The 12,500-nt window shown below is 43.9% G+C and overlaps 1 protein-coding gene across 1 annotated transcript in view; it reads left to right on the top strand.

The window, feature by feature from the left end:
- Window positions 1-12,500, top strand: part of LOC310818466 (low density lipoprotein receptor adapter protein 1) — a gene marked incomplete at both ends in the record, with an annotated part of 37,094 nt that overhangs the window by 12,677 nt on the left and 11,917 nt on the right. Inside the window, 2 exons of the mRNA XM_083689418.1 lie at window positions 9,977-10,119; window positions 12,254-12,366. Coding sequence (XP_083545544.1) covers window positions 9,977-10,119; window positions 12,254-12,366 — 256 coding nt within the window. The remainder of the gene's footprint in view (window positions 1-9,976; window positions 10,120-12,253; window positions 12,367-12,500) is intronic.

The raw sequence follows: 12,500 nt of genomic DNA, 5'->3' as shown, positions 1-12,500 counted from the left end.
GCTTAATTGCAAAGACTGGTCTTTTTCTTTGCCTGATGAATTTATCTCACTCGTAAAGACTACTTAATGAATATTTTTTAAAGACAGGCTAACAAGGCTTTAACAAAGTAATTAATTGAACAATAACAGGGTCTTGATTGAACAAAGGTGAAGATTTATCAGACTTGTACAGCTTGCTAAACAAATGTTCATTGAAGTCAACATGATGTTTAACAGACGTGCCTGTGGCAGAGCAATTTTTATCCCAAAATGATGCTCAAAGCCGAGGAGGATTTACCCCATTTGCCCCAGCCAGTGCAGTCTTTAGGGCCCATATCCTGTTCAGTGTGTGAATCCATATTCTCTTCCTTCAAACATTAACTAATCGGCTCCATTGTGAAGAGAAGGAGAGTCAAGACCTTGCATGCCCTTTCGTTATCAGCACTAACACCCTTTGTGGGAATGAGACCTTGACAGGACGTGATAAATAGTCTCAACCATGACCTTTGCGTTGGTGTTCGACCCCTCCGTTGCCCCGTCCTAATCAGAGAGGACACTACTACAGTGAATTGTATTGAAGTTGACAGGTGTATGAATTTGGAAATAGGCTATTGCTTTCCTCAAGGCTATTTTTTCCTGAAGGCTTGTTGATGTTTGAGGAATACTGCAGGGTTTGTGGTGGGAGTACACAGTACAGTACTACTGTGAATGTACACTCACTGAGGACTTTATTAGGAACACCTGTACACCTTCTCATGGTGGAAGTGATGTAATGGTGTGGGGAACGTACAGAAATATAAAAAAAATATAAAAACCAATTCATAGAAAACAAAAGGTAATGACAATTGAGACAGAGAGAACAGAGGCCAGATAGAAAAGCTATTTTAATACCAATCAATCATCGCTTGGATGCCACAGCCTATTTGAGTATTGTTGCTGACCATGTGCATCCCTTCATGGCCACAATTTACCCATCTTCTAATGGCTACTTCCAGCATGATAATGCACCATGTCACAAAGCAAAAGTCATCTCAAACTGGTTTCATGAACATGACAATGAGTTCAGTGTTCTTCAGTGGTCTTCCCAGTCACCGGATCTGAATCCAATACAACAGCTTTGGGATGTGGTAGATTCACAGCTTGAAAGTGCACTTGAAAAATCTGCAGGAATTACATGATGCAATCATGTCATCATGGACCAGAATCTCAAAGGAATGTTTCCAACATCTTGTGGAATCAATGCCATGAAGAATTGAGGCTGTTTTGAGAGCAAAGGGAGGCCCTTCCCAGTATTAGTATAGTGTTCCTAATAAAGTGTTGGGTGAGTGTATGGCTATGAGACTGAACAGTGGCTAATGATGGTCTGTAAATTGATTTCCGTTAAGACTGCTTGTGTGAGAAACGTTTAACCTTGTCTTTTGTGCAGAAGAGTTTGTTGTGGTTTACAGGACAGGGGGTTACATTTTGTCGCGCCTTCCATATTTTGTTTTGTTTCCATTTTGGTCCAGGAAAATAACGACTTAACACACAGGAAAAAATGTAAACTGGAGTGGTTGTTACCCTGAGATAATGCAAACGCATAACACAAAGTCATTTCAGTCTGACTAACAGTCATACGAATTAAACATTTACATACAGGTTTTACTGCAGGAATATGCCCATAAATAGAAGGCAGTTAGGTTACTCAGTACAAAGTTCAGCTGGCTGTTGAGAATATTCCAAAGGCAATCCTCTAGCTAAAAATCAATGACAGCCTCTCTAAAATGTGTGGAGTCTTGGTTGAGAACATGTGCTGTCTGAAAGTATTTCAATGAAGAGAGCAGAGAAAATATCCCCCATTCTGTCCTCAGAGTTTAGGGGGAATATAGTAACTTCCTGGGTATTAAAGTAAAGAAGTTGTGATGGAGATTGTATTTAAGATAAAGTGTTGCATGGCCCGCTACCTCATACAATGCTATAACTTATATTCATTTCTATGTCAAACTGTATGTATAAATCAGTAACAAGCTGCATTCATAATTTAGCTTACAATTATGTTTGAGGCATTTCTTTGTGGTTCTGGTCTGGTACAGTGGGGAGATGGTATTCATTTTAGACTGCAATAATGACGTCGTGTTTAGTTTCTAAGAATGTCATTATTTTTCCAGGGACATTTATTTTGATCTGCTTGGAAATTTGATTGGCTACTTTTCATTTTCATATTGACCATTTTCAGGGTCAGGCGACAAACTGCGCTCTTTACTGCAAAAAGATAAGGCTGTTACATCTTTGTGCAAGAACCTTGGTTTGAACTCATCCTAATTAGTGATTCACTAATCCCATGTAGGGGGGCCCGGAGTGGGAGGGGTCAAGGCCTTCATTTGCATAATGAATGCAGCCGAAGGCAATTAGCGGTTAGTACATGACAGGAAATTATTTTGATCTACTTCCCTCTTTTGTGTTATCATAAAGAAATAATTATAATATTTGACATCTAAGTGGTAGTGATGATGATTATTTTTGGTTCATTATTATTCGTCTACCATTGGAATGGCATAGGGAGTTTGCATTTACATTGTGTTTCAAACTTTGCACTGCTCAGCTCTGTTTTCTGAGGTTATCCAGGGAAAGGTCAGTTGTCTTCAATAAACTTCACTTGGCCATCAGCCATAAAGATTAAGAAAACGATTTAAGGCTTGAAACTTAAGACCCCAAACACGGAAGCTTTTGAACAGTTTGGCCCAACTGACATCCAACCCTGGTATCTGCTGAGTCACGTGTCTGATGTCACTGCATTAACCCCACACTTCAGAAACCCATGTCGTCATTCCTCCGTGTTCCTTTGAAGGCCGAACGAAAGCCAATCTCTTATTATGAATTCAAAAGAAAACAGTCAATTACGTAGGAGAACTCATTCTCCAGTTTAAACCAAAAGCTAATTTCACTTTGCAATAACTCTATTTACCCAGCCATGCATGCAGCAGATAACTACCATAATAATTACGATCAACAGCAGATATGCCTTTTGAAGTGAACTCAATTAATGGAAATTCTTGGTGAATGGGGGATTATTTTGCAAGCGACTAAAGTAAGGGCCCCCAGGGCAAATACTTGATTCATGAAGCTGAATGCATTCCGTGCTGAGGATATTTTTTTTCTGGCAGAACTCTAGATATGGGCTTAACCAAAATGACTTCAATAGATGCAAAGGTTTGATAGGCTGGCAAAAAGTTAAAAAAAAAAAAAAAAAAAAAAAAAATTGTTTGGATTAGACACTAAATCTAATCTGTTCTCCAGGGCTTTTAGATTTGCTTTTCATGCTTTTTAGGGATTGAAGCACACATCCATTTTGTTGGTTTGAGCAGTTGTCAAGGCTCATCAATGCTGCCTCACAGGGATCTAGGGTGCTAAAGATTTGGATGGACGCTGAACTAATGCAAGTTGGGTGTCATTGTTTGAAAAGTATTTAGCTAAATGTGATACACACAAAATGCGTTGTTTCACCAAATGTTACTCCCTTGCAAGATCCTGTGTCAAAGGCCCGATTGTTATGGTTATCATCCATTGATGATATTGAAATGTACTGTAAACATTCACAAAGGTGGTCACGCTACTTCCTCGATGTATCACTCACATTATGATCATAACGTCAGTGCACATTGCAGCATTTTCTTCTCTCTAATAAAGGACATCATGGTCATGACTCATGAGACGGTCTTAACACTGACAGTGGCATGACAAAGAACATTTTAAATAGTCATAGGTGATGTCATAGTAGTATACAGCTAGTGATGCTCAACAATGTCATGATGCATGTATGTCAGATGTCATTACCGTAATGACAGTATGTCAGGCTCACACAGCAATGTGAGGGCAGCTCTTTGAAAGAGGGTTCGAGTGAGGTTTTATCCTAGCATTCCCCATGGTTGTCAGGTTTCTGAGACACAGCCAAGTTGCTCTGTAATATCATTTAGGTGCACCTCCCCCTACTGTGGCAGGCTTGTTACAGATAATTGCAATGGTTGCCTGGCAACCTTGGCTGTTACATACACGCTATTTATGCACTGTTGTTGTTGTTGTGGTTATGTGAGTACAGCTGTTTTGGTGAAAGGCTGAATGCCCCTTAAAAGTCAGCCTTTCAGGTGGACCTCTCAGGTATTGTATGGTGCAGTTCTTACCTTCTCTTTCTCTCTCTCTCTCTCTCTCTCTCTCTCTCTCTCTCTCTCTCTCTCTCTCTCTCTCTCTCATTGTGTGGCAATGCGTATGGTGCAGCTGATTTTGAAATATGTATGGTTTAGTTTTTTGTGTTTCTGTGAGATAGTGGGGTTAAGGGGGGGAGGTATTTTTTTGTGAGGGCAGTGGAGGTATAAATCATCTTCTCTCTATCTCACTCATTCACTCACTCAGAGAGAGAAAGAGAGATCACACACACCATTGACCATAACACTTGACTGAAATAATTTGCCATCCATCCAATGTAACTTCGACCAGCAGCAGTGCCAAAGGTTTCAACAAAACCTGAGGAGGGAGAGCCTGTTCCACTTTCTGACACCCCTGCCATGGAGAAAGAGAAGGAACGACGGGTAGAGAAAGGGAGAGAGAGAGAGAGAGAAATGGATAATGGAGGAGAGAAGAGAAGGAAAGAGGAGGAGAGAGAGGGAAAGAGCAAAAACAGAGAATGGGAGTAAGACGACTTAGTTTACTGTACCCCCTCAAGGCGGAATCAGGAAACTAGTTATTCCCCCCTCCCCATCCCACCCCACCATGTTCTCCACGTGTCCTATTTTCTGTCAAGGTGGTGTCCTAGATTCTTATCAAAAACATTCACATGGAAGAGTAAAACAGGGGGATTCACGATAGAAGAGAAAAATCACTTGGGTTGAAAGAAGGAATATTTTATTCTGTCGCAAGTTGAACGCTCAAACTGGAGATTAAATTCATCCAAGTTGGTTGAATAACAGCTCACAGCTGGTATCATGTCAACGTGTTAAACCACCTGATGAAGAATGCCCTATTTACTGTACCACCATGCAGGAGAAAATACTGCATGAGAACAGACAAGCAGGAAATGTTTGTGTTATCTGCCCCAGTTGTGCGCGTGTGCGTGCGTGTGTGTGTGTGTGTGCGTGTGTGTGTGTGCATGTGTGTGTGTGCGTGTGTGTGTGTGGATGTGTGTGTGGCATGCACATGCCTGTCTGTGTGCATGTTTGTGTTATTAATTAATCCTCAGTGTGAGAGACTAATTTGCAGCAGGAGTAGAATACACCAGGGTATCATTTTGACTTTTGAGTGCAAATTAAATCATTAAACGTGTAGCATGGAAGCCAGCTGGTGACCGTTCCATGTTGCATAGCTCCAGGCATACACAAATCCAGTTACCCATTATGTTAGAGCAACACTTGTCCTGCCTGACTCAACCACTGAGTAATGTTACCCAAGTCATTTAATAGCTCAGCAGAGTGTTAAATGTGTTCATTTATATGGAGCTGTAAGGAAAACCTACTCAACATTTTAGGGCCCTCACCGGGAAATATATGTGAACGCCCTGTAGTGCAATGAAATTGGCCTATGTATACAAATGCTTTCCTTACCTCCCTTTGACTTGATGTGTGCTTAAGCCTAGTTTTTTTTTAATCAGTGTTCTCACTGTAAACCTTTCCAGCGAGCATAATAGTATCAATGCACACTTCTCAACTGCCTCAGTGCAAAAGCGTCACACTGCATTTATTCAATAAAGATGCAAACGTCTTCAGAGTTTGTCTACTGCTCTTTTAGTAATCTTGTTTCATGTCCCCTCAAATTAGATCACAGGCATGCACACACACACGCACGCACACAGACACACACACACACGCACACACACACACACACACACACACACACACCAACATACTGACACACACACACCAACACACTGACACACGCACGCACGCAGACACACGCACGCACGCACACACACGCACGCACGCACGCACACACACACACACACACACACACACACACACACACACACACACACACACACACACACACAGACATCACATTATGCTGTGAAAATAAAGCGCATCCTCCCAACAGTCTGAGTCTGTTATTCTTTGTGTGTGCCGCCTCCCCACTGTTTGGTTAAAACGTGTTAAAATCCAGTTAGTTTCACTCTGCTTGCTCCTGTCGCTCTTATCGGTCCCTGTCCCTCTGTAGTCCCGCGCATGGAAAAGATTTATTAAATATTTAAGCGTCCCTCTTTGTGACGGTAATATATTTGAAAGCCTGGAGCATCAACTTGAAGCTCTTTAATAATTCATGTGTGTAGCTGGCGAAGATATAATACGGTCCCTAGCAGTTAAGCGGAGTTGTGCTGCTGTACTTTGGTAGGGAGAGAGAGAGAGAGAGAGAGAGAGAGAGAGAGAGAGAGAGAGGGAGGGAGAGAGAGAGTGGCCTGTAGTTTTGGCCTTTGGTTTTCAGAGTGTCAGCCCTTTTGATCTGGGAAGATAGTCGGTGAGTGCATCCCACTACACTACAAGATTGAGGAGGTGTATGGGAAAAGATGAGGCTCTGAGCCAAGTGACCTCTTGGGTACATTGAAACTTTTTTTCTTTTCTTTGAAGCATTGATTTCTCATAGTTCAACTTTACTGTACTGTAGGCCTATGTAAACGACATGCATGTGAGGATGCATGAGACTATTGTCAGTCAATCATTTCTAAATGTAGGCTGTTGTCTCCGTTGTCCGTTGGCCGATGACAAAGTATGTCAGTCCAGCAAAGGCGGGTCTCGTGTGTGTGACACAGTGTATGTCACAGAGATACATCGTGGTTGCCATGCCTTCAGCTGCAACATATGCCCAAGGATTGTCATGGACATCAGAAGCTTGGGGTGCCATGGGGTCACAGTTTTGGTCATAACCCCCTTCACTTACACCTATTCAAAACCACTCAGAAATGGTGGCTTCCAGTTTATATTAGATGTTTATTCACTCTAATAGGAATCAGAAATAAAGTGCTCAAGGTGCACGCATAATTATCAAATGTTCTCTCTCATGTTGAACTCAATTCTTATTGGAAACAACAGAATTGTGGGGGTTGCAGTCAGGTTTGTGTTAAACCCAGTTGGCTTCAAGTTTTATTATTCAATTTTCATTCTCTCCCTCGCTCTCATAATGGCCATCAGACGTGTAATCCTCCAGGTGCATGACATAACAGATTTAATATTTTAAGAACGTCCTCTCTCTTTCGGAGCGGCCATTTTTGTCTGATTGGAGCTGAATAATTCAGAGGTGGAGAGGAGGCGAGAGGGAGAGGCGCTCTCTGTTCTCCGCCCAAACAGCTGGTCCTGAGCATCACTGTGACAGATGGCCCGGTCTGCATGGAGCGCCCGCCATTACAACGTGGCAGAATGTTGGACGCCTATCCCTCTCTCCCCCTGTCTCCTTCTCTCTGTCCTACTCAGCCTATCCCTCTCTCCCCCTGTCTCCTTCTCTCTGTCCTACTCAGCCTATCCCTCTCTCCCCCTGTCTCCTTCTCTCTGTCCTACTCAGCCTATCCCTCTCTCCCCCTGTCTCCTTCTCTCTGTCCTACTCAGCCTATCCCTCTCTCCCCCCGTCTCCTTCTCTCTGTCCTACTCAGCCTATCCCTCTCTCCCCCTGTCTCCTTCTCTCTGTCCTACTCAGCCTATCCCTCTCTCCCCCTGTCTCCTTCTCTCTGTCCTACTCAGCCTATCCCTCTCTCCCCCCGTCTCCTTCTCTCTGTCCTACTCAGCCTATCCCTCTCTCCCCCTGTCTCCTTCTCTCTCTCCTACTCAGCCTATCCCTCTCTCCCCCCGTCTCCTTCTCTCTGTCCTACTCAGCCTATCCCTCTCTCCCCCCGTCTCCTTCTCTCTGTCCTACTCAGCCTATCCCTCTCTCCCCCTGTCTCCTTCTCTCTGTCCTACTCAGCCTATCCCTCTCTCCCCCCGTCTCCTTCTCTCTGTCCTACTCAGCCTATCCCTCTCTCCCCCCGTCTCCTTCTCTCTGTCCTACTCAGCCTATCCCTCTCTCCCCCCGTCTCCTTCTCTCTCTCTCCTACTCAGCCTATCCCTCTCCCCCCCTGTCTCCTTCTCTCTGTCCTACTCAGCCTATCCCTCTCTCCCCCTGTCTCCTTCTCTCTGTCCTACTCAGCCTATCCCTCTCTCCCCCCGTCTCCTTCTCTCTGTCCTACTCAGCCTATCCCTCTCTCCCCCTGTCTCCTTCTCTCTGTCCTACTCAGCCTATCCCTCTCTCCCCCTGTCTCCTTCTCTCTGTCCTACTCAGCCTATCCCTCTCCCCCCGTCTCCTTCTCTCTGTCCTACTCAGCCTATCCCTCTCCCCCCGTCTCCTTCTCTCTGTCCTACTCAGCCTATCCCTCTCTCCCCCTGTCTCCTTCTCTCTCTGTCCTACTCAGCCTATCCCTCTCTCCCCCTGTCTCCTTCTCTCTGTCCTACTCAGCCTATCCCTCTCTCCCCCCGTCTCCTTCTCTCTCTCTCCTACTCAGCCTATCCCTCTCTCCCCCCGTCTCCTTCTCTCTCTGTCCTACTCAGCCTATCCCTCTCTCCCCCTGTCTCCTTCTCTCTGTCCTACTCAGTCTCTCATCTCACACCTTCCACGGGTATCAATCCTTCTTCTCCACAATGCAGTGTGGAAAGATCGGCAAAAAGCTAAAAACTTGTTCCAGGTGACTTCAACGCAGTGTTTGTTTTGTGCCGTGACTTAGAATCTGTGTCCGTTTGCTTGCTTTTCAGTTAGAAGACCTGTTCATCACACTACATATTTAATACCCGTGTTAGTACTAATGATAACTTGCCATACATTTAACAACATGGAATGAGCCTTGAGATAGCAAAGATGTTGCAGATCTACATACAGTGCACTGATTACTGTACATACTGTATGTTTTGGCTATTCTACATGTTTAAGTTTAACACGGTAGTATAGTACAGTAGGTTCATAGTGTAGACCTGCCTATTTTGGGTTTGTCATGTTTGCATCCTATAGTAGCTGCATCAGCAAATCAGTTGGGCCTCGTTGCTTCTCTGCGTGGTTCTGTCTTGGGTCCAGGTGCCTGAGCGATATTTTAAGCCCTCCGCATGGCACAGTTTATAAACCCACAGTCCCCACTCAACCTACTGTAACTAGGAGAAATGGCTTTGCCCCACCTAAGGGAGAATTACATGAATCAGGACAATGCCGTTTTCTATGACAATCTTACAGATACATCTGTATAGTATTGTTGGCGTATGAAGATTTTCTGTTGATCTGCAATCTCAGGTCAAACATGGACACAATACTTAGAAAGGAGGATATAGTTAACGCTTCAGCTTGCTTCAGTGTTTTGTGTCCAAAAAAAGACGTCCTAGATAAACCTGCAGATCTGAAGTCACATCTTAAGTCATGAGTGCATAGTAGAAAAGAGTAAAAATATAGGTAAACTGGTTGAATGGTTCTGCACACACCTCTACAAAATAAATATCTACATATATTTAGCATCTCCGTAGACCTGCATCAAGGGACTGTCAAGGCAAAAAGAGGTCCCAGATTATGAGAGTAGCAGAGGTGATTTGGATCAAGCTCTCAGGATGAGTTAGTTTCCAGTTTGCACATGCATAGTTGCACTGCTACATTTGCACTGTTTTATTATTATTATTGCTGCTATTTTATTTTATGCCTTAAATTTTGCTGTCTTGTACATTTTGTTTAGTATATATTGTATATTCTTTAGTATTGTATATTTTACATTGGTTGGCATTCTGCGGACAGCAAAGCAAGAATTTCGTTGTACAGGGAAACATGTTTTCTACTGTGCATATGATAATAAACACTTTGAATTGAATTGAATTGAATTGAATTAGCCCTGCCTGAGCCATGAGGATGTCCTCTTCGCCTAATGGTGTACTCTTGTGTCTTCTATGCGGGAGACACATGTTTCAACCCCGCCTGTGACACAAGACTTGAAATTTCATCCAATCACATCCCCCTAATTTTAAGCATATTGTGTTTTTTTTTTTTTCAGAGCTGCCAGAGAACTGGACGGATACCAAGGAGACGCTGTTGGAGGGCATGGTGTTCAACGTGAAGTACCTGGGCATGACGTTGGTTGGCCAGCCCAAAGGAGAGGACATGGCCACCGCCGCCATCCGGAGGATAGTCACCACGGTGAGTGGTTGGCATGTTGTCTAGGCAACGTATCAACTCCAAATGTGTTTGTGTAGCAATTGGGGCCTTCCTTAACTTGAGATCCAGATCCAAAGTCTGTCAGAATTCAGCGCCTCGTCATTCAGTTTCTCCACAAAGGTTCCAACTGTTGGCCAGTGACAGATATGTCCCTGAGTTGGGGTTTTTAGGGGCCCACCTTGTCCACAGTAGCCTATGTGGTTTTGGTGGAAAGACTAACATACACTTTGAAAACGTATCGGTGTTCCCTTAAAAGGAAGAGAGATTGAAGTTGTAGAGATGATGCCCTTGTTTGCCTCTAAATCCATGCATTGCGGTGGTTTATATGTATGATTCAGTCGCATTTCTATGTTTACATCAAGGTCAATTTGGACACAGAGAAAACAAAGTTAATCCAATATCTATCAGTTGCACATGTGCTCCGGTCAACACATTGATATGATGTCTTTCAGCCCAACTCCTCGGAGGTTTAAAGTGTGCGTTTCCACATGAATTCCGAAACCCATCAGTTTTCACAAGCTGTTTTCTAAAGCCGTAATCAAACTGTTGTTTCTATAAACCCCTACTGGTACACGACAAACACTTGGGAGCACACAGTCGTACACACTCCCCTTTTCCTTTCTATCGCAATCACTCACTCACATAAACACAAACTCAATCACACACCTTCCTTTCTCACACACACACACATACAAACACACACACACAGACACACACACACACACACACACACACACACACACACACACACACACAGACACACACACACACACACACACACACACACACACACACACACACACAGACACACACACACACACACACACACACACACACACACACACACACACACACACACACTTAATTCACCAACGATGGGATTCCACTTTGCTAATCTGTTTGAATCCCGTCTCTACAGAGCATAGCCCCGCGTTGTCTAATAATAAAACCCCCCACTTCTCAATTAGAAACGAAACGAAACCTGGCAGCAGGATTAAGATTCAATTGATTTACTGTAGGGGAGGGGGGGGGAAACAGAAGTCGATTGTCTTCTCGTTCCCTTGGAAACCAAGCAACTTGAATAGGATTAAGTGAGATATTTGTTAGTTTCCATTGGTCGTCTTTTTACCCTTACTCCAACACAAAACCAAGGGACCGAACCCCTCAGAAAAGCTCAACTTGGCATATTTCAAAACGACAGATTGGTTCCTCGCCTCCTGGCACAATACTATTAGCATGACTGTGTCAAAAATGCTGCATCCTCTGCATAAAGAAACCCCCGCAGTCTAGCACTCTACTTCCTACCTCCTCATTACGGAGCCGTCGCCTCCATCTCCGATCTGCCGTTCGCTTTGTTAGAGCCATAATGCCTAGTTGCCAGAGTCCCCGGGGCTTGGATGCCCCACCAGTATGGGATGGTACGTAGTGACTAAATTCCCATTGTCCTTGAGAAGTCCTGTCTCTCTCTCTCTCTCTCGCTTTCTAGCAAAACCTCTCTTTTTCCTCTCCTGCTTCGGTATTGGCCTCTTTTCTCCCCCAGCAAACGTACTTCAGAAGGAATGAGTTCCGGATTCATGGAAAGACTCATTTTCAGATAAAAGTGAATTGTATAGCGGGTTCAATGTTTATGCTCTATCCGAGTATAGGCTCTTGCAGACATTATCGTTGGATGTTGATATGAAACCACTGTCCTTGAAATACAGCAACAATCTGCAGTGTGGTTTGCCTTGCCATTGTCTGCAATTGAATGCATTGGGGCCTTCTGTAGTTTGAGCTCTCCTATTGTTGCAAAACGCATCTGTTGTATTGTGTAAATGTGTGATGATGTCAGTGCAAGCTCAACATTTTCCCATCTCTTGTGCACCAGATGGAATTGGGATGGTAGTAATGAAGGGGTCAGTCAGTCGCTGCCAGGCTGACCTTGAGCACTGTACCACGGTTACCCCTTTCTGTCACTTCTTTTAATCACCCCTTCTGCATCCGACAACTCAAGAAGCCCTTTTCTGTTTGCAGGCACTCTACATTGTGCCAGGCTTTTTTTTTTTTTCACTATAGTATTTCATGGTAATGAGTTTTTAACATGCTGCGTCTGTGTGTGTCTGTTTTACATCAATAGGCCCGAGCCAGTGCCAAGAAGTTCCGTAAGGTGACTCTGACCGTCTCGCCAAAAGGAATCATCATCACAGACACAGAGACTAATGACCTCATAGAGAATGTCTCCATATACAGGTAAATAATGACCTCATAGAGAATGTCTCTGTTATTCCTTGTGTGTTTCCTTCCTTTACTTGTTCCTCATCATCCTTCCCTGGGTATTTAGTCTGTGTGTTCCCCTGTCTCTGTGCCAGTTCGTCATTATACCT

This window comes from Argentina silus (genome assembly GCF_951799395.1).
Source record: "Argentina silus genome assembly, chromosome: 17".
Classification (NCBI taxonomy): domain Eukaryota; kingdom Metazoa; phylum Chordata; class Actinopteri; order Argentiniformes; family Argentinidae; genus Argentina; species Argentina silus.
The sequence above is the reverse complement of the archived record's forward strand: the minus strand, read 5'-3'. Positions and strand labels throughout refer to the sequence as shown.